Source organism: Falco punctatus, assembly GCF_963210335.1.
Source record: "Falco punctatus genome assembly, chromosome: 4".
Taxonomy (NCBI): Eukaryota; Metazoa; Chordata; class Aves; order Falconiformes; family Falconidae; genus Falco; species Falco punctatus.
This window is the reverse complement of record NC_137583.1, coordinates 51,908,838-51,931,033: the sequence shown is the minus strand read 5'-3', so window position 1 is coordinate 51,931,033 and position 22,196 is coordinate 51,908,838. Positions and strand designations below refer to the sequence as shown.

General features: G+C 44.7%; 2 protein-coding genes across 6 annotated transcripts in view; one reads left to right on the top strand and one right to left on the bottom strand.

The window, feature by feature from the left end:
* KIF9 (kinesin family member 9) overlaps positions 1 to 19,784 on the bottom strand; it is a 28,987-nt gene extending 9,203 nt beyond the window's left edge. Inside the window, exons 1-16 of one of the 4 annotated variants that reach the window (XM_080385771.1) lie at positions 17,173 to 19,783; positions 15,974 to 16,074; positions 15,205 to 15,370; positions 14,963 to 15,069; positions 13,946 to 14,167; positions 11,445 to 11,528; positions 11,232 to 11,324; positions 10,386 to 10,533; positions 9,482 to 9,546; positions 8,330 to 8,407; positions 6,894 to 6,962; positions 6,349 to 6,453; positions 4,760 to 4,815; positions 3,245 to 3,335; positions 2,058 to 2,188; positions 539 to 721 (exon numbers count right to left, since the gene is read on the bottom strand). In XM_080385771.1, the coding sequence (XP_080241897.1) occupies positions 539 to 721; positions 2,058 to 2,188; positions 3,245 to 3,335; positions 4,760 to 4,815; positions 6,349 to 6,453; positions 6,894 to 6,962; positions 8,330 to 8,407; positions 9,482 to 9,546; positions 10,386 to 10,533; positions 11,232 to 11,324; positions 11,445 to 11,528; positions 13,946 to 14,167; positions 14,963 to 15,069; positions 15,205 to 15,370; positions 15,974 to 16,069 (1,694 nt within the window). In that variant the 5' untranslated portion in view covers positions 16,070 to 16,074; positions 17,173 to 19,783. Of the gene's footprint in view, positions 1 to 538; positions 722 to 2,057; positions 2,189 to 3,244; positions 3,336 to 4,759; positions 4,816 to 6,348; positions 6,454 to 6,893; positions 6,963 to 8,329; positions 8,408 to 9,481; positions 9,547 to 10,385; positions 10,534 to 11,231; positions 11,529 to 13,945; positions 14,168 to 14,962; positions 15,070 to 15,204; positions 15,371 to 15,973; positions 16,075 to 17,172 lie in introns of all 4 variants that reach the window. The other 3 variants (XM_080385770.1, XM_080385772.1, XM_080385773.1) reach the window with 3 other exon arrangements.
* Positions 19,785 to 20,132: 348 nt separating this feature from the next.
* KLHL18 (kelch like family member 18) overlaps positions 20,133 to 22,196 on the top strand; it is a 29,399-nt gene continuing 27,335 nt past the window's right edge. Inside the window, exon 1 of one of the 2 annotated variants that reach the window (XM_080385781.1) lies at positions 20,133 to 20,463. In XM_080385781.1, coding sequence (XP_080241907.1) covers positions 20,182 to 20,463 — 282 coding nt within the window. In that variant the 5' untranslated portion in view covers positions 20,133 to 20,181. The remainder of the gene's footprint in view (positions 20,464 to 22,196) is intronic. The other variant, XM_080385782.1, reaches the window with a different exon arrangement.

The following is a 22,196-nucleotide window of genomic DNA, read 5'->3' as shown; positions in this document are numbered from 1 at the left end:
CCCTTAGCGTTTTTTACCCCATCAACTCCATTCAGAACGAAATGCAATTCAGTGCTGCCCTCCCATGCTAAATTCTTGTCATGGTACAAGCAGATGACTGGCATGTTGCTGCATTTCAGGCCATTCTCCACTCCTCTGTCTTGATGTGGCACCTCCTGCCATCATCTCTGCAGCTACTGACCTATTTTCATGTCTGTGTGGGGTTTTGTGGCTGGACATGAGGTCTCTCTGCACTTTTACTACTAACCAAAGGGTAAAGAGTGCTGCAATTTTCAGAGACTTCACAATTAATACAGCAACTTTCCAGAGCAAAGCTCAGATCAGATGGAGATGAGTGCCACCAACATACTGCAGTAAACAGGGTGTCCATACAACCACTGCTGTCCTACAACATGTTTCTGCATCCAAGAAATGAAGATTTCTGAATCTCTCCTCTTTGATTTGAAGCAGGTAGTTGTATTAGGGGAACACAGTGCAATCACTCTGGTGTAAACAACCTCTGGCAAAGGGGATATACTCCCTTACAGGGAAAGCTTACCTGGGCTGCTGGGAATCCTCCATGGGAGGTGGCTTTGAGAGCTCTGCATCAACACTTGCTGTATCCTGGTTCCTTGCTCCCTCTTTCACATCCAGATCCTCGGCAGAAATTACTACCTGGCTTTTTGATGGTAAATAAATATCCTGATCTCTCCCAGAAAGACAGCTCCCAGCTCCTTCCTTCCTGACAGGGGGGAAAACATGAACCAGATCAATTCATTTCTTCATAATAGTAAACTGGAACCAAAACATGTTGCAGGTGCTAGCGTTGCTGATTCAAATACCAGCAGTCTGACATAGCTTCTACCATTTGCAGTGAAATATCTACTGACAAGGAATAAGATCAGCCTCGTTCTCACAAATCCTTGCTTTCTAGAGTAAAGGGGCTGCCTTGTGTAGCAAATACTGTAGAAAACAGCGCAGGCTGAACTAGCTTTCTTGAGAAGGGTCACAAGGACAACAGTCTCACCCTGTCTGGGTTGAGGCACACCTGCAGACAGGATAACCCTCTTTACCTTCAGAAGAACCTACAGACCGAATCCCCTAGGATTTGATCTAACCCCACATCTAAATCAAGCCCAGCTCTCTGTTCTTCTCCCTCAGCTCACCTCCCCAAACAACACCAGCCTCATCTGCAGGGGACGGTGTGACTTCAAAGAGATACAGAAAAGCGCTTGCCAAATCTCCTTCCACCTCCCTAAAAAACAGAACTGCACAGAGGAGTCCACTGTGTCATGTGGATACCAAAGCCCTAGTGGTTCCTCTCCTCTCTGACACAAGGACTTTGGGGGAATGTCAGGGAGGAGCCAAGCAGATGCTTTCAGCCACAGAAGTAGTTGTAGAAACTGCCAATGCAGGGACCTTACTTGTATAAATTGGAAGGACCTTTCTCTGCTCAATACTGATTGCTGGTTCCCCCTTTCCTCTCAAAACCTCTTCTCCATATCTGCTCCTCTGTCCACTCTCCCTTCCTCCCTTTCCACTTAGCAGATCTCCTTCTACCTAACACTTTAAAGAAAAACCGCAGGTCTTCTGACACCACCAGAGGACCGTGTCCCCCTGCCTGCATGTTTAACTCTCCAGCTCTTGTCACAGACTAACCCATTCTGTGCTGGCTCCAAGCTCTTCAGCTCAAAGCCCATCCACCCTCTGCGTCCATAGCTCGCACCCTGTGCAGGCTCCATGGTCTTGGTTCATCCATAACAGACATACAGATGAACTGTTCACAGTAAATCTTCCCCATAATAGATGTCTACCCTACCACAGGCTGTGCCTGCTGGCCACTCATATTCCCCTAACATCTTCCGATGGTGTGGCTGGCGGCCATAAAGACACCACAAACCCTTACAGCACTATGCTGGACTATCATCCTTCAGGAAACACAAAACTTCCACACACCCATTAAGTCAGCTTCTTCTCTCCTTTCCTCCATGGGCTGCCCATCACACCATGACCAGAACCAGTCACTGAAATGACACATTTTCAGAGAAAAGGGAGAGCTGTCTGGCTGCTTAACTCACTTGGGCTGCTCATTGCTTTTCCTGGATTTCTTCTTCCCACCATGTCTGGATGAAAAAGGAGAAATTCTAGTCCCAAAAGTCTGTCCATACTCTTCCTGCACCAAATGGCCATCCACATCAACCACACCTGCCTGAAAATAGGAACAAATAAAACATGGACCAGGAAGCATTAGATCTGTACCTGTCTACAGCACAAAAGCTACACAGCCCTTGCCCAGCAGCTATTCAATCCTGTTGTACAATCTAATCTGGAAGTGCACATGCACTACCAAGTATTTCAGGGGAACACACCTGTAAGAATGAATAAAATAGGGCCAAAATTATCCTCAAATTCATATGCCAAATGTTTCAGCCACACAGGGGGAGAACAACTTGGGTCTAGAGCCACAGGAATAAAATCACCCTCCCAAGTCTTTATTTAGTGAAGATATGTCAGATAACTACATTTCTTATGCTATTTCTCATACTGCCTCAAATATGAAACAGAGGGGCCATTAAGCACTAAAATTCACCTAAATCAGGTTTCAGTTTGTTTTCCATTTCTTTAAAGAACCAGCCTGTCAGAGACTGTGTGCTTCTCTGTTATACAAATACTCTGCATTTTCCCATGTGCTTTTGTTTCAAAAAATTCAAAGTGTCTTCAGTTAAGCCACAGGACAAGCACACGACTCTGCATAACATAATGGTTATTTTATCTGCCTTACTGGGTAAAACCAAGGCAGGGAAATAACCACTTCAGAGAGAAAATATTTCACAGATGGAAACAAATAATGAAAAATAGATTATAAGTTAGAGTCCACATCTGGATTTATGGTTTACACGCAATACATTTACTTTGCTCCAGAAGTTATAAGGATTAAAAGAGGGATCTCAGCAGAGGCAGGTGATCTGACCTCACCTTCTACAACTGACTGACAGACAGGTCACCTTCTAGTTTCTATTTTTTTCTATTCCCATTCAATAAATTATTCCGTTCAGATAATGGACCTAATCCTCTGCTGATACGAACACCACTTTAACTGGTGCACCTCTGCTCTGGGCAAATCTTTTAACACTCATCCCCTTAACATTCCTGAGCTTCAGATTTCAACGAGGAAAAGTTGAGAACTTGAGGTAATTCATGTTTCAGCAGCAAAGGAGCTGATTCTAAGATGGATTCTGGGCCAGGCTCAAGCACCAGGCATTACCTTATGAGCAGCAGCAACAGCAGCAAAGTCATTTTTGTCTATCAGAACATACTTGCTTCGTAATCTGGCCTCCACATCATGCTCCTGTTGACTAGGGAAGAAAACAGCCCCTTAGCATTGTGCTCAAGGAGGACTATTGCATATGTCAAAACCTGTGATACCTGGCAATATCAGATTTGCAAAGAAAACCATCTTTTACCTGTGATCTCATTCCCAAAACACCCCACCTTCCTCCTTATATCCTTCCCCATAACCATTGTAACTTTAATCACTCTGCTCTTCCTTTCTTTTTTTACAACATCCCTTTAGGTCTCTTGGATATGGAAGCTTTTTGGTAACTACTTTAATACTTAGCATAACCTTTTAATGGTTTGGATCAAATAATATTACCTCTGTTCAGTTCCATCACCTTACTTTAGCCTAGTGATTTTCAAACTGAGTGATTTTTTCACTGAAAGGGAACGAGTAAAGCATTGTCAGTAGGCTTAAATCCACTATGCAAGATCAAAAATTGTTTGAGAATCTGCAAGTTAAAAAAGACTAAAGCCCACTGTTGCAGAAAAATAAAAGGAATCCCAAGCTAAAAAAATAATAATCAGGCAAAATTTTACTGTGAAACCCATTTGGTCTTGGATCCCAGTAAAGCGTGACTGCCCAGTCTGATGATGTACCACAGACACTTGTGTTCACTCAAGTTTCTCAAGGGCAGGCAGGTTTTCTAAAGCAGTACCCCAGCATCACTCCTGTGAGTAGCAACCTCTGCTGCCTAGCCAGACCAGTGGTTGGTGGGGCAGGGAGTGGGTAGGTTGCCCTAATATCCTTATTCTTCTTTGTTCTATTTCATGACATGGAATCTGCTTGTCCTCATTTTTAGGATTTTTTCCAGTCTGTCATTCATCTTCCCTCCTTCAGCCTAAAAAACAACTTTCATCATCCACGGCTGACATTTTTAAATAGCCACTTTCACGCTTTCTCCCATCCCACACCACACATCAGAGAGCACCTCCCTGGAAAGAACCACAGAGCCTTCTCATCATGCTCCTCCAAACTGCTTTATGACCTTCCTTTGCCATGATCTCTAAAAAAAAATATCTGATTACTTTTAGATGCTGGTGTGGTGAGACCATATCATCTCATCCTACAGAGCTACAGAGTCTGATTTTTCTTTTGATCTGTCTGCAGACTGTCTTGTACTATGGAGATATGTACCATGACTAGGGATCCAGCACAGCTTATGCTCAGTAATGGTACACTTGCCAAGCAGACTTGTTAGGCAGTGAAGTTTACCATCAAGAGCCCTCACACATGACTTACGAGCACTGGAAGCTTAGAGGCAACAGTCATCTTATGCAAAGGCCAGCAGAATTTGTCCAGAATTGTGTTTTCCATTACAAGTTATTCCCTGTATTTCATAATGATTCTTCACCAATGTCATGGCAAGTGTGATATCACAGCCAAAAGCTTGGTGGAATTTCTAAACCTTACTGTGAAATGCATCAGCCTTCGATATCTTACCTTACAACCAGTTTGAACTGCTTAAATACCTCCTGGACTTGCCTGATGTTCACTATCTGAGGAAGAGATGTATACAGTGAAGGTACAGGTAAGCATTACTATGCTGTGGTCAGCTGTACTGATTCAAGTATTTCAGATTTTGAGGACTCTGCTTTCCACTTGCTGGGTATCCACACTCAACGAGAGTTACCTTTATGCTGCACTTGGCAGTCAGGCTGGAGGTGGATACATTGCTTACTCTGGGGAGATTTTTAACGAGAGAGGAATCTGATAGACTGTGGTAAATTCTGTGGAGCGCACAGCCATCAAGGTAATGAATTATTTGCAATAATTTTATAAGTTACATAGATGGCATCTACTGATCTTCTGGATTATGATGCTGCTTCTCTTTTCACTGTTGCCTGAGTACTGGGAACTGCCAGAGCACTGTCTTTAGTCCTCTTACCATGATATCATATCAGTGCAGTCAAGCCATACTACTATCTCTGTTTTGGTAATGATGAGCAGAGGTAAGTAATGGGAAGTCTGTAGCTGAGCAGGAATCTGCACTCAGCTCTCCCAAGGTACAAAAGACTGGACCAAGCTACAAAATGCACTGTCTCTGTTCTTACCCCCCTCTCTAAAAGATTTTCCAGTGCCACAGAACACATCCTTCCCTGTGTGAAATGCCTCTACCTTCCTTGCTCCACACCCCCCTGCATCACATTTTGTGGGCCAGGTAAAACACATCTTCATGTAAGCTCTTATTCCACTACACTCCTGCCTGCTGGAGGGAGAAAACAGGGACTCTGAGAGAAGATAACGATTACATAAAATGAGAGGGAGTGTCTCAAGTGTTTTGTTTAAACTAAAGCGTTATCTAACTGTTTGGAAAACAGTCTTGTGCTGCTTCTGCACTGTTACCACAGTGGCTTCTGTGCACAACCAAGTAACTCTGAGCATGCATTTCTCACTTCCATTTTCCTATATTTTGTTTTTACATTTGCCCCCACAGAAATATTTGTGTACACAGGATTTTTGCTGTTTCTTTTCACAATCATTTTGCAGTCAATCGGTCGTTTCAAGTTGAGAAACCTTGCTCTGATGAACCTGTCTCTAAGAGACTGGACATATTTTGGCAACACAATTTGCAAGTATTTAGTTTGACATTGGCAAGGCAAAATTTTGACATTAATTTCTTAATGGAGGGGGTTTTACATGGAAAACATAGCAAGAGTAGGAAAACCCAGTTGCCTAAAAAGCCCAGGTTCAGGAGAGGAATCCTCTCATGGTCTGCCATGGGGCTTCCTCCATTGAGCTCCATGGTGCTGGGAAAAACAGGTTCCAGCCTGCCATTAAATTTAAAGAAGTTCCAAATAAACCAATTTGAAGGGGTTTAGGACTGAGGAAAAGTCTCCTCAAGCTTCCAAAAAAGCAAAAATGGAATGAAAACAAGGAGACAGCCCTTAACATGCAAAAAATTTAAACTACAGTTCTGTAGTGCTTTGGGGATTAAAACCAGCCTCCTCAGAAGACATTTTCATTGCTTCTGTCTTGGAGTAAAATGGGATGGAATCAGTATTTAAGTCCTTCACTAGAAAGCTACTTACATCAATTTCATCAGTGGCTCCTTTTAGGTATTTATGGACTTGAGACTTAATCTCTGCTATCTGGATGTCAGTCAGAGGGTCGTAACTCACCAAAGAATGATTCGCCTAAAAGGTGAACAACTCAGTATCAGTGAATTACAAAAAGCTAAGCAAGTACTAGCACGGTGAACACTTGACATTGCTCTACTGTGGCCAGGAAAACCTTATATTTAATTTCTGATTACAACTTCTCATCATCTGAGTTGACAGGACATGGGACTTGGGAGCATGCTGAAAGCAATGCATACCCCATCATGTTTCAGTAAACAACAGGAGGGCATCAAGAGTCTGAACAAAAACATCTGCAGTGGTTGGGGACAGAATCTACAACACAGTCTCACTCATGGGACCTTCAGAGTTTTACCTAAATCCCAAAAGACTGTGCTGGAAGCAGAAGGAAGAATACAAGCTCACTGGACACCAAGTTAACTGATCCTACTGCAAAACAAAGACCATGACAAAGCCACAACTAGGTCCTGTCTAAGACACTGCAGCCTGTTCCTTACCAAGCTGTCATGCATGGCCAGTTCCTGCTTCAGAAGAATAATCTCCTTCTCCAAAGCCTTCACTGTCCCCTAGCAGGAAAACAAAAGTGTGAGCAAATGACTAAAAACTATTGGAGAAAAAACTGCAGAAAAGCATCATTAAACTGGCTGCTAGGGAACATCACAGCTGTGTACCAGCTCCCCCAGGGTTTGCCATCAGGTTTGCATCAGTGAAGTAGTGCGTCTGGAGATCACTTTGCCTTTGATTAGCTTCCAACAGGACAGCTTCTGTTGTGTCCTGGCTGTACTGCCTGCAGAGTCAGCCTAAGCCATCAGAAGGGTCACCTATTTTTAATTTGATGCTTTCCTGGTCTGGTACCATAGGGGCCATCAAGTTCTGGACTATGAGATATTATCTTGAAAGCAGAGAAGTGTGCAGGTTTCCACTCTGACCCTTACTGAACTCAGTAGGAGTTCTGGCATTAACTTTAATGGAGGAGGGAGTCTCCTGTGGTGTGTTTGAATGAGTTTCTCCATAACATGGAATATATTCAAGCATTCACTACTCAGAATGCATTTCCAGAAAGGTAGGGGTACACAAATCTCCTTGGGATTCCGTGAGAACTGCATACCAAGCTGTTTTTTAAGTGACCAAAGCACAACAGCTTCCATAAGCTCTACTCTTTCAGCTACTTTCTTCCACTCCACACATATCAATAAAAATGAAAGGAAATGAAAAGGAAAAGACAGTTTGTTGCACAGCTTCTTCTGGAAGCTGTTGGAGGAAACTCCCCAGCTGTTTCTCTGCTTGCCAGCAAGATCAGACGATGAAATACAGCAGGGTGCTCACACACCACATGTGTTACGGATCAGATAATTCTAAACTTGTTCTTTGGGCTATCAGCAATTCATAGAGCATTTACTGCTGCCAGCTCTGTTTCAGCTGTGAAAGTGCACTCAGAACACCTAAAATACTATGATCATTTTCTTTAAATTATTTTCTTGTTTAAACAAGTTTTGTAATTGGGACAAAAACGTTGTGTTACCAGCAGCAATGGGGGTAACGCTGTGTAAAGCTGCAGGTAGGACCAGAGATGATTTCCCCACACAGCAGGGGAGTAGTCCACATCATAATACCTCTGTTAAGAGGTGAATCTTATCAGAAAAATTAAGGACTTGTATGCATGAAGGTGAAAGAACTACAACATGTCAAGGAAGATGTGACCATCTGCATGAGTGTACCCTCTAGCATATTTAAGGTAACTGTAATTAAATACGAATGAAAAAAGTGAAATACTAATAGTTTTATCATATACCTAAATGCAGTAAGTGCCATCTTGGCTGATGAGTGGTAATTCATTAAACTACCTAATTTCCCTCTGGTTTTTAAGGTCATTATCCTAAACATTAATGAACCTGAGAAAACATTCCTTCTTCCATTCCCTTTCTCTACATACCTCTCGGTCACAGGTCTCATTGAGGACTGGCTCTGTTGTGATCCATTTCATTCTGGTAGCAAAACGAAGAGAAGACAACTGAAAAACATGGGGTTTAAGTTACTGAAAGAGATATTGGCAAGGATATAATTTCCATAATCTGTTACTACTTTATCTTATCAGATCCCAGAACACAGAAATACAAGAGCTATTTAACTGCAGGAAGCAGTATAGGGGATTTCTCACTCCAGGAGCATACCTTTCTAGTGCTCCCTGGCTTCTGTGTGATGTCTTTGTCTCTTCTATTCTGCATGTGGACAGCTCTTGGTGTACCAGGGCTGTGATCTCAGAAATACTCCCATTACTAATCGAAATAACACATCCTAAAAACTCCAAATCACACCTCAATGGCCTTCAAGCTTAATTCCTGCAATGGTGGTATCTTGAGACTAAGCCCCTGCAGCCTGAAAATCCTCCTCTTGATGAAAAGTATAGCAGCTGTCTCCTCAGCAATATTACAAGTTTCTAGATGCTATCAGAACACAAGGAGGAGAGGATAAAAACAGTTCTGCCTTGAAGACAACTGCATAGCAGGTGTCTGTGTTTGCATTTTTTTGCTACGTCAAACTTTCTTGGCAAAAAGCAAAGTGATTACCTTCCCTGTGTTACAGTTCAGCCAGTTCACACAGCGAGACTGTCACTGATTTCATTATTTCACAGGTTAAAAAACCTAACTGTTAGGAGGTTACTCCTGATTCCTGAACCAGCAGAAAGCCAGCTCAGCTCTGATGCAAACTGGTGCAATTCCACAGACCTCAGTAAGTGATGCACCACTCAAACACATCCATAGAGTTGTACCAACAATAATCATTAACACTATCCAGTGTGCTTAACTTTTAGCTGCTTGTGCCTGCTCTGTTTCAGGCTCTCATTTTGCCCCTGGGCCAGCTACCAGTCGTCTGTTTGCAGCACAAAGCAGATTGGTAAGAGCAATCTGTTTTCTGAGCCTTTGAGATAAGATGAGCTATCCAATGTTTCTGATGAATTAGGCAGGATGTTTCTCTGGGACTCCTGCCATGGCCCTCCAGAGACTGTTCTTTAAACCATGCTAAGGCCAATTGCAACAGTAGCAGGAACAAGACTTTTAATTCTTCAGAAACCAGTTCAACTTACAGTCTCCTCCACATGCACAGCTTCCCCACAGATATTAGCCACTAGGACAGTATTGCAGTTTCCCCCTGGGGAAAATAAAAAAAATAAAGTGAAGAATGTAATTTAGGGTTTGTTGTTGTTTCCTTTTCTGGAACGCATTACATTATGTGCTGACTAAAATAGAGAAAAAGAAGTAACAAAGAACACAGCCAGTTTGTAACTGTCCCTCTAAAATTCCCATGGGTACAGAAACAGAGAATGACTTAAGAATAAAGGTAAAAAAGTGTTTCTCATGTGGGATGATGCAGTAAGAAGATAGGAATACAAATTCTGAAAGCCCAAAATTGGAAAAAATGGAGCAGAGGATTTTAAAAGCCCTTGGCCTAAACCTAATAGCAGGGAAACTGGCAGGACAGTCACTGCCTTTCCTAAAAGCAATGCAAGACTTGTGCTTGGAATGCCTCAAACATCACTCTCATTTCTGATGACTTCGGTTACTCCACACAAATGTCTACAGCCTTTTTCAGCTGCCCTCCCCTCCCATGCCTCCAGCCTGCATTCCAAGAGCATAAGCCTTTCCTATGAATTCACGACGCACTGCAGCTTTGGGTTTATCATCTCTAGCCTGATGCTAAAGCAGGAGCATCTGAAAAGGCTTGTAACATGCTGGCAGGGGGGAGGGTGTGTGGTGTGTTGGTGGTGGTTTTTTGAAGTATTCTAACCAAGGTTTTGAGAATTTCTACTGGCTGGATCAGTGTGGGCTTTGTACTGTCTCCCACGCCTGCTTTGTATTTGCTGAGGAAAGACAGACATCGATGATGAGTTCCATGTGTTTAGATGTTATGGCCTTAGGACTTCATATGCTCATGGAAACAACACTGTCTTCTAGGAACTATTTGGGGCTGTTGCAACGCCCAGCTCTTACCCAGTGAGTCCTTGAGAACGTGCGTGAGCTTGCTCTGCCGGAAGGGAATGTGGTCCCTCTTGGGATCAGCCAGGGCAATGACGATTTGCTCAAGGAATGACAGAGACTTGTTGATATAGGTGGCTTCTTTCAGAACCTGTCCTTCAGACTGTAATGAAGATCAAAAGGCAAAGCTTCCACAACACATGCTTCTGACCATACCACAGAAGAGAGCTTTTTCCTTACTGCAAGGAACTCTGTTTGACTGTGGCAGTAAGGAGCCAATTCAGACCCAAAGAGCTTTCTTCAGTTTAAAAAAGCTTTCAGAGACCTCAATTTTTCATTGCAAGTCTACAAGGACCACTGGCTTTCCTTCCCAAAGGGTAAATTATGTATTTGTCACAAGGCTGATGCGATTTCTATTCTGACCAATATGGAATGTCCCATGGGACATGAGGAGCTTTCAGTTGTTGAGCCCTAATGCTCCAAGAAAGTTTCAACAGTTTGCCTGCTGTGGCCGGAAGTGGGGGATTTGCACTGTCCCTCATGGAATGAAGAGGAAAATCAGAGGTTCTACGAGAAACAATAGACTCAAATTAACTAACTGAGTCTGGGTCAGGTTGGAAGGCACATGCAAGATGGGAGTCACCGCCATGTGGACTTAGAAATGATACACCACAGCTGCAAACAACCGAGCACCCTCTGATGTGTTAATGTGACTTACAATGTGTCCCAGTTTCTTCTATTTATCACAGAGTGAACTCTGTTGTGGGGAAAATCTGTAACTTCATGTCCAGTAACCAACACCTTCACACGTTGATTACTGGACTCTTCATCATGGACTGAAATATTTCTTCCATTACTTACTCCAGTCTTGCTCAGTCTCTCTGAGCCTGCCAGATCTATTAAATTGATCTTCGAGTTAACACATTTGACATCTGAGAAAAGTCTGAAACGAGACTGAGAAAGAAAAGAACATAAAGTGTACTTAACAGTAGACAAAACTGAAATACAGTAAAAAACAGACAGGTGAAGATCCTCAGCTATTTGAGTCCCTAAAAAACCTGCTGCAGCTCTTACCTCAATATAAATAGTAAAGATGCAATGAGATCTGGATGAGTTCTTATTCAGTGTGTGCTCTGCTATCACTCTGTTGGTCTCGCCCTGCAAATGAAGTAAAAATTCAAGACTGCTTTTAAACTTTTGCATGGGTGGAATAAAGGGAAATCAGAAATTCACACAGCTAAACAAACAGTGGGTCAATCTCCACTCTGCAGAGCATGTAACACCGATCAGTTGGCTAGAGCAGTCAGAGCAGGAGCTCACTCTATTTGCCTCGCTTTCTTACTCAAAGGCCTCTCAAAGCATTTCCCAGTGTGGTTGGTAAAGGTCACTTTACGGTAATAATGCCTTTTACTGGAGACCACGTTATCTGCATTTCCATTTTCAAGGCTCAGCTCACAGAATTGTGGCTTTTTGAGGAACAGTCAGGCAACCCTTGTTCAGAGGCAATACCTCCCCAGCTGTTTCAGTTTCTGGATGACTAGAAAACCTAAGAGCTCCCCAAGACTCAAATGTCACAGAAAACTCACATGTACATGATAGCCACGAGTTTGTAATGCCTATTTACAGGAAAAGAAAGCAACACTGAAATTGATGCTGCAACTGCTTGTTAGGAGTGCCAGACTATCACAGAGCTGTGCTGCCAGGCTGGCAGGCAATAAAAGGAAACGGAAGGCTCTGCAGCATAGAAATGCACTTGTCAACAGGTTTCACAGCCAACTGGTCTGCCTGGGTCTCAGAGAGCTGGAAGGTCAGTGACTGGCTCCATGCTAGGGAGTGTAGATCTAAGAGCGGGAATGAAGGTGAAGTTTTCTAAGCAAATCCTACCAACCCCACTCAACAAATGAAGAGCCACAGCATAGTTAGTGAGGAGCCTCTTCAAAGCCTGGAGCTTTCTCTGTGAACCTAGAACCACAGGCAGAACTCATCTAAGGACCTGAACAGATCCCCAGGCATCACTTGCGCTTCTTCTGTGAACAGATCTCAAGTTATACTGCATTATCATCTTCCTTCTACTCTTTAAAAAGAAAGTGGGAGTTCCTGCAAAGCACAGAGGCTGGCTTAGGACACCACAGCCCCATTATTAAAAAGTGTAAGATTTTAAGGACACCAGATGGCTCCCAGTAAGAATATGCTTCCCACATAGAGAATCAAGTATTTATTCATCTTTTCCTTATGAACTAAAACACCCACAAGTAAAAGAAAGATGCAGATATAAGTAAGCTAACTCCCTTCACAAATCTAGCCCATTGTGTAAACATTGCTGCTGTAAAATCTGGCTAACAGTACCTGTGCCACAGTCATCCCAAGCTATCTGCCAAAGATGTTGCTGGTAAGACTTTATTTGGAGCACTGACATAGCTAGGACAGGCAGGTGAGTTTTTCAGGAAGAAATTCCAGTATAGGTCAGCTGGTGGGTCTGAAAGGATCCCAACTATCATGCACTTTGTACTAAGTCACTCACTGACACCTATGTCATAACCAGGGTAATGAAAACAAGTATTTTGGGAATTGTAGAATCGTTGAGGTTGGAAAAGACCTTAAGATCATCGAGCCCAACCATTAAACCAGCACTGCCAAGTCCACCACTAAACCATGTCCCTAAGTGCCAAGTCCACCCGTCTTTTAAATACCCCCAGGGATGGTGACTCCACCACCTTCCTGGGCAGCCTGTTCCAGTGCTTGGTAACCCTTTCAGTAATGATTTTTTTCCTAACATCCAATCTAAACCTCCCCTGGCACAACTTGAGGATGTTTTCTCTTGTTCTGTCACTGGTTACTTATTACATGGTGCACACTACAGCTCTGCAGGATGTCTTCCTGAAGACTCTCTGGAGTATTCCCAGTCTCTTGAGTCAATGTTATTTATTTCTTGGTGATCCTGACACAATTTATTATCCATCAACCCTAAAAGTCTCTGCATTTCCATTCTGATGAGATTTGTCATATTGGCTTTTATATTAGCATCATAAGACCCGAACTTACTGATTTTAAGACCTGGTCTAGTGGAAGGTGTCCCTTTCCACTAGAATTCTAGGATTCTATTATTTTATGGTTTCAATAAGTCATTCTGTACCATCTCATGAAGTTTTGGCTGTCTGGGATCTCAGTCTGCTGAAGGGGCCAGTGAGGTGGCTGGTGAGATAAGCTTTCTGAAATTAAGGCAGATTCTGTGGCTGCCTTCACTACTTTGGTGCTGCCTAGAATCTCCAACACTACTATATTCTGAGGTCTCACCCCTACATATTTCCTCCATCACTTGGAGACTTGTTCTGGCATACAGTAAAAACAGGGTTTCTCCAGGGAGATCTTACAGAATCTCTGTGCCAGGGACATTTTCCTTGCAAGAACATGAGCTACCAAGAGTTACCAGCTCTCCTACCCACAATGAAGAGAACAAAGAGGGTTGAACTTCCTCCAATCGCCCTGGCCACCCACCTCCTACTTTACTGCCTCCCCCCTCAGCTAAGCCAATAAACATAACAATCAGATGAAGTGTAATACTTGTTTTCTCTTGCCTCAAAAAAGAGATTTAGAGCATCTTCCTCATGGCTAACCGAATGTATAGATAAGCCCTTCACATAAACACCCTGTGGGCAATCCACTACAGCCATCTGCATGTCACTGGTCCCACTGCTTGTCATCGTGGACAGAAGGTCAAACAAGGTCTCATTGTAGATTTCCAGATAGGATATTTGGACCTTGAATGGATCAACAGAATGTGCAGTCGCTTTGAAGACCTATACAAAGACAAAGAGTTTGTTAGTGGCAGTGCTAGTTCACAAAAAGAATTATTAGCTATCTATGGCTTTCCAGAGAAGCTATTTAAAACTTTCTGAATGGCTATAAGTGCATCTGCGTCTGTGTGGCTGATTCGGAACTGTGGTTGCCTGAGGGCTGACAGGGCTAAGGCAACAGTTTTAATATGATTTCGCAAAGATAGTTTTGAAAACAACACTTTAGAAGGCCTGCTTACATCTGGGAAGCAGAAAGTACTTTACGTGAGCTAGCAGAATTAAACAAAAACCTCTGCAAATGACAATAAAGTGTAACTACAGAATTCCTCCCATCTTTGTTTCAGGTGGTATGCGTTATGTCAGCCCCACACTGTGTGTGTCAGTTGTCTTTGTGAGAGTGGAGAGCATTCTGCAGTATTGCTGCATAAAGATAGGCAAATCTGCCTCCTCAAGGCAGTGACAAACTTGTGCTTCTGGACTGGGATGTATCTATGCAGCAATGGGCCTGACAAATCAGTGTGTCTCAATCCAACACCACCCCAATACTCTGAAATGTCACCATTATCAGGGCACAAGGTCACAGTGTAGTGTAACAAAGGTACAAAGTTACTATGTTTTACGGGCTCCTTTATTTCTTTAATGATCGTGACTTAGATAAAGAAGAAAAAAAAGGACTCATGAAGATAAACATAAAACATATTCACCGTGTCACAACACTTTTATGAGTATCAGCAAGAGCTGATATAAGAGATGTCCTTGTTATTTCTTCTAGCCTCTTTTCCCATTCAGATCCAGTACCTGCTGTATAGCTCGGGGTATGATTCCTCGATGCTCATACTCAGCAGTTGCTCCCGTCATTGTGTAAGTTTTACCAGCCCCCGTTTGTCCGTAGCACATTATCGTGCCTAGGAAAGATCCAAAAGCAAAAGAATAAACTCAGGAGGGAATCTCTGCATTTCTCACACAGAACATCAAAAGGATCTCTCCCTCAGACCAAATCTCCACTTCTTGTAGAAATAATTAAAATAGCAAAAAATTACCGTTATAGCCAACTAAAGCTTCAGACACCACTTTCTTAGCCACAGTCTCATATGCCAGTTCCTGGGAGGTATTGTGAAGGACACCATCCAGTCTAAAGGCCCAGTCAGTCTGCCTGTTATTCACAACTCCTTTCTTGGCATCTTTTTTGATGTATATAGCTATGCTCTGAAACCCAAAAAGAGATTAACATAACTTCAAAGGCCATAAAGACTTTCAGCAATTATTGTTGGGAAAGAAATACCCACTGAAGACCTGGAGGTAAGAAAACAGAGTATAAATAATATTATTGTTTTACTGACCATCATGGTATTTTCTGGTAATAGATATTCTAAATATGTCTAATCTCATTGGTTTACCTTTCAGTGAAGTGTCTGATTCTGTGTCCCAGGGGAACTATTAATTGAGCAAGAAAAGGTGAAGGGAGGAGCTTGCATAAGGGGGAGCTAGAAACAAACTGTGCCACAGGGAGACCTCTTAGGTTGGAACTGTGCTTATCATTAGAATTCCTCAAGGATCAGTAGGAGTCCCAGTCCTTTTGAGGATTTTCTCTAGTGACTATCACAAGAAGTATGTTTTCCGTAGTCACACTTCCTTATTACAAACCCACAAGCCACTGTCAACGCAGAGAACAACAAACAGGAGCACATGCATCAACACGCACCAAAATGGTACACATAGCCTTAAGGAATGGAAGAATTCTGCATTTCTGTGGGCAAAGCTGAAATCAGATTCCAAACCCTTCACATCTGCTGTCTCTTTTTTCCCTACCTTGTTGTCTGGCCCAAACTTGATCATATCTTGAGCAAATTCGGCTGTTGGCTTGACCCGCACAAATGCATGGACTCTCTTTTCTACTGCATCCATTCTAACTAGACAGGAAAAAATGGAAAAATCAAGAATGTTGCATTCCCTGAAATGAAGCGTAAAGTTATTTTTCACAAAAAGGCAAGCTACAGAGCAGTCAAGTTTAAAAATGAAGTGTTGACGAATGTTCAGCTGCAGTTTCTATTCTTTATCAAAAGCAACTGTGGGCAAACAGTTGCTGAAAATTCTTTCCAGCATTGTTCTGCTCAAAAAACTGAGTGCATATAAAAAGAAGGGTCTTACTGATCATAATTTCCTCTGGGTATCAGGCCCATTAGTGTTTGATAACCCAAGCTTTTCTTCCTCTTAGCCTTGCAAAGCAAAATAATTGCAGGAATATGAGATAGATTTTCTTTTGCCTTGCATTTTCTGTGCGTCAAGGCACAGGCAGTCTCCTGTTTTGTAACGTCAGTTCATCCAGAACTGCATTTCAAGCTTCTGAGGCTTGACTAGGACGTGTTATAGGTGAAACCAAGCTTAAAGGAGCTCCACAGCACTGCAAAGGGCTGTGCAGCCCATTGATATGCCAACATTTCCAAGGCTCTGAGCAGCAAGTACCTTGTTTACAGTCTGTATCAAACACACATTGCTCATACCTTTTTAACCCTTTCTTTATGCTGATATGCAAAAATATTTTAAAGTTCCTAATGAAGAGTTGATCTTAAAAGTTTCCAGAAGAAAAAAACTCCTGGTAAAATTCTTGTGTTGTTCTTCTGGTCAATGCGGATTCAGTAAGTGGTTGCCAATATCCAGCAAGGCTAGAGGATCTGCTGACTAAAATCCACCAGAGGAGGGCTCAGGGGATACATCCAGCTGCTGAAGCCCCACCTGAGAAGCACACACTGAGTATTTTTAAACCCCTGGAACATGCAGACCATCTTGACTATTTCCTACACACAAACTGTGCTCAATAGTTGTGTAATATCTAATGCCAACTTCTCGTTTCAGAGAAAATCTTTTGCCTTTCTTGTATATTAAGTATTTTTATTTGTGATCTCTCCATCGCCTTATCTGCTGTGACTGCTCTAAAAAGAAATGTAGAGATGTGAGCTGAACCAAGATTTCTCTTTATTTAAATTAGAGGTGAGCATTTGAACAACTACCTGATAAAGGTACCGTGGGTGCCTTGTCCTTTTCCTAAACTACTACAGCGATGCCAACACAATGCCTGCTGTAGAATCCAAAATGGTGCTAGGTTACTGTGACCATAATCTCTTCAGTATTGGGGACAGTCTTCAAATAAACAATCTGTGAAAAAGCATGGTGATAAAGTAAGTGCACAGACGTCATCATAAGGATTGCCACTAAGTGACACACACAGAAAGGTGCCAAAATATTTGCCAGCGCTGCATAAATAAAGGCAGGAGCAGCACAGGTACAAGAAAAATGGAGATAGACACAGTTTTAAAGCTGGTAGCTAGCGTGGAAATGATACTCATCTGGTTATCAGGATTGTTAGAGATCACAAAACTCCACTACACAAATATAATGCAGTGCTGGAGTGGTATGTGCCTTATTTCTTCAAAGCTGCAGCAAGAAGCACAGCAGGAAAAAGGAGCAAGGGAAAATTTTAGGCAAAAACTCTAATATGAATCAGAGACAGAACAAATTCCAAACGAGTGGCATTTTCCGCACTGCAACAATGCCCATTGTTCAACATTAGGACAAAAGTAATTACTCCTGGGGTTATTTGCTAACATTAGAAGACGGGAAGGAAACATGAAAACACCTCTCTGGCAGACTCCTGACCAGCAGTGTATAGACCATAAGCTCTCCAGCTCATTAGTAATACCCCAAGCATCCAACCACTCTGATTATTAATTGGTTATTTTGCCTGCAGTGGAATTTTTATTGAGGTAATACGAAAAAACCTACGTGTTTATTGGTCAGCTAACCAAAAATGTTTCTGGCTCTTTGACCACTAAATCATTCTCCCCCAGTTTGAACAAGGCCAAGAGCAAGACTTGCCGTTACTTTCGCTCATCATTCAGCACCTGAAACACAAACCAAGCAAGCAAAAATGTGCCAAAGTCCAAGTTCCTTGATCCGTCCCTATACAGCAGATGAAGCCAGCAGGACTCCCCTATTTGTCTTTGTCTCAAGATTAACAAACTATTTATGCTCAGAATTAATGGAATCACAGTTATCTCTGCAATGGAGGCAGACGCCAACGTGCCCACACAAAGATTAGAGCCACAGAGAATTTTAGATGGGGGGTTTGGGGCTTTTTGGCACTGAAACACATAGCCAGAGCAGAGCAGTGTAGTTTTCAGCTCTGCTGGAGAGACCTGAGCTTATCCATTATGGACAGACAAAAGCTTGGGCCAAACCATAGAACAGAATCACCTAATAGTTTGTGCTTTGCAAACTTTCTTTTTATTCAGACGTTTGTTTACATCATACTGTAAAATACAGCTGTTTATTCAGTTTAGAGTAAGGGTTACAGTTTGCAAAGCACACAACAGCAGATTTATTTTATTCAGTATACCTTCCTAATGCATCTTCAGAAATTACAGGTGTGGTGTAATGCACAAATCTATGAATTGGTGCACTTCCTAGCACAGCTAATTGACGTGTGATCTGTTCTACACAGAGAGTAGTGACAGATTCCCTGTAAAGAATTGTCTAATTCACTATCATCTTCCCGATTTCATTTCATTAACTAATGGCATAACAAGAAATTATCAGACATTTTGAATTAAATTGGTTGGAGGGAGGGAAAAGAGAAAGGGACACCCAAACCCCTATTCCTACGCTTTTCTTCCCCCCCATGTCAGAATTTGTCTACAAGGGAGTATTCTGGAATAATTACTACAAAATGAACTGTCCATGTCAGACCTGTTACTCTCTGCTCAAAGCACCATTTGTAGTTGACCTTAAACACCGGTGCAAAGGGGATGAAGTTCTTTCTATGACAGTCTCTCTCAACTGTCAGATCAAAATTTTCAGAAATAGGACCTTGTAAGTCAGCTTCTTACCTTTAGGTTTTGGCACCTAAAGACATCTAAATAGCGAAGTATTGGGTTGGAAGGGACTTTTAAAGGTCATCTAGTCCAACTCTCCTGCCACAGGCAGGGACACCTTCCACTAGCCCCGGTGGCTCCCAGCCCCGTCCAGCCTGGCCTTGGGCACTGCCAGGGCTGGGGCACCCACAGCTGCTCTGGGCAGCCCGTGCCAGTACCTCGCCGCCCTCACAGGGAAGGATTTCTTCCTCATATCTGATCTCAGTCTGCCCTCTTCTAGTTTAGTCATTCTGCCTTGTCCTAAACATGAGATGCATACTGGGGAGGCAAAGGAGCTTTGGGGGGGGTGACCATTAGGCAGCTCCTAGGATTCAAACTCCAGTGGTGCTTCCAGCATTGAATTCATCCAGCTGGACACCTAAAGCCCAGTTCTGCCCCAGCACCCCAGGCCATCTGTATGGACAGGACCACCTCTGCCCCAAGGAGAACAGGGGCGACAACAGTCCCAAATTACCTACTGCCTTCCCAGCTGAGTGCAAACCAAGCAGAGTGTGGGCTGCGAGGCAGCTGGTGACACAGGTACTCTGATAATGGGGGCTTGGAGAGGTAACAGAAAAGGTGGGAGGAGGGCATGAGGATAGCTGGGATAACAGAGAATAGAGGGAGTGCCATGGACAGCCATACCCACAGCCCGGCTCGCTGGGGACATGAGCAAAGGAAGGCGATCTGAAAGGGGGCTGTGGGGACAGGGAAGAGATCATCCATGTTTCAGCAAACCTGGGGGGTGGTGGGAGTGGAGACTGCAGGAAGACAAGGCCTGAGAAGGGAAACAACATCTTGAGCAGGTGAGGCTGGGGGGCAGCGTGGGGGATAGCAAAGCCTATGGGGAAACATCCCCTGAGGTGGGGGGAACAAAGCCTGGGGGCCGTACAAGGCCTTGAGGAGCGGGATGAGGCCTGGAGGAGCGGGACTGCGAGGCCAGGGGGCTGATGCGGTCTGTGGGGACAACACCGCCGGGTGAGACGGGTTACAAGGCCCTGAGGAGGAGGAGGCGACTCCCGGGGGCAGCCCCGGCTCCTCACCTACCTGCGCCCCCGCCTCAGCAGGGCCCGGGCGAGGAGAAGCCCCGGGGCTGTGTACGCCGTTGCCATGGCACCCGCCTCGTCCGGCAGCTCCCGGAAGTGGTGGAGGCGGAAATGGGAGGGGCGGGCGCCGCGCTACGGCGGCCGGGCGGGGACAAGGCGTGGGGGAGGCGAAGCGAGGCGGGGAGCGGCGGCAGCGGCCGGGAAGATGCTGGAGGCGGCGGCGGCTGAGCCGGAGCTGGACCCCGAGGACCTGGTGCATTTCTCGGTGGGGGATTTGCCCAGCCGCGGTTACGGTGTGATGGGCGAGATCCGGCGGCAGGGCAAGCTCTGCGATGTGACCCTCAAGGTGCGGCCCGGTCCGGGAGGGCTGAGGGACCCCCGGGCCCTTTGCCGGCGAGGAGGAGGCAGCTGGGGTCCCACGGGTGCCTTTGCGAGGGAGACAAGGCGGGGAGGTGAGGGCCCCTGTGGTGGGAGACGGGGGAGCTGAGACCCCTCCGGCCCCTATAGTGGGGAGATGGGGGAGCTGAGACACACACCCACACTCCGGCCCCTATGTTGGGGGGACGGGGGAGCTGAGAAATCCCCCTCCAGGCCCCTGGGGTGGGGAGAATGGGGAGCTGAGACACCCCACCCTACCCCGGCTCTTGTGGTGGGGAGAAGGGGGAGCTGAGGGCCCCCCGCTTCCCATGGCTTTTGGCAGTGTAGAGTGATGGTGCTAACACCCCCCCCCCAGCCCCTGTGGTGGGGTATCAGGGGGTGTTGGGCCTCCCCAGTCCTGGGGGGGTCTGTGAGGGCTCCTGGGGGTGAGAGGGTTGCTGAGCACGCCCAGCCCTGGGTGGGTGCAGGGATGTGTCAGTGACACCCTGTCGCTGATGCTGCCCCCTCACCACAGAGGTGATGGAAATGGAGCCTCCATCTCCCTTGGGTCCATCAGGGTTTCTCCAGCAGCCAGGAAGAGCATTTAAATAAAATACCTTGTTTGGGAGGAAAGGGGGCACCCCAGACCCCCCACCATGTTTGGGTGCTGGTCCCGGCTCTGGGGAGCGCTTCGGGGGGGACATGCTGTGGATGGGGTTGGTGCAGGTTTGTGGACCAACCTCTGCCCCAACCCATGGGAGAAGAGACTTTTTCCCTAGGAAAGCTTTATTTTTTAAGAACATCCACTTTCCTACATCAAAGAAATAATCTGTAAAAGTGGTAAATCCTCAGGATCATGTTCCTGGCTCTGTGGGGTTGGGCTGGAAGGGTTTTGAGAGCAGCCGGCGCCGGGCAGGAGATGCTGGAGTCCTGCAGAGCAGGAGCTCACAGGCAGAGCAGCTTGTTGTGGGGTGGGCAACGTGTCGGCTCCTAGGATTGGTTGAGTCATTCCAGAATTAATGCTGAAGTTTAATTAAACAAGAAGGTGTTTCCCAGCCTACTCATGCTGAAACTTTTCAACCTACCTCCTGCTGCTGAAGAAGGAGCCGGTGAGGGTTTTGCCTGTCGTGGAAACCACAGGATGCATGATTGGGGTGCATCCCTGGGCTGTGTGGGTCTGCTGCGTCCCCATAGACCAGCTATAGCCCCCTGGAAAAAGGGGCTACATCACGGGCTGAAATGCTGTGAAGAGCACAGCTGTGCGCTGATCCTCCTTGGTGGAGGTTGTACCCTCTAAGATGTGGTATTTGTGACTGTCTGTGCCATAACCTGGGGGCATTCTGTGACAAAACTGGTTTGTGATGGAGAGTGCCATTTTGTTAGAATTAAACTGTGTATTGGTGCATCTGAGGTGGCTTTTTGTTGCAGAAGGAAATTCTTAGGTCCTGTGGGTCCTGTATCTCTGGAATCACAGTGGTGAGCCAGCTGTGGGTCCTCTCTCTGGGGCTAGGCTGCTCTGTGTCATCCGGAGGGAGACAGTAGCGATGAGGTATATGACCCCAGCCTTATATCAAATAAACGCCTGACCTTTGTTCTACAAAACTCTTCTGAATAAGTTTCCATTTCTGTAGGTTTACCTTAGCAAAATGCTTTTTAAAATCTTGCTTATCTCGCTTTGTGTTTCTTCCGCTGCAGGGTGGGAAAACTTTTAAAGCCTTGAGG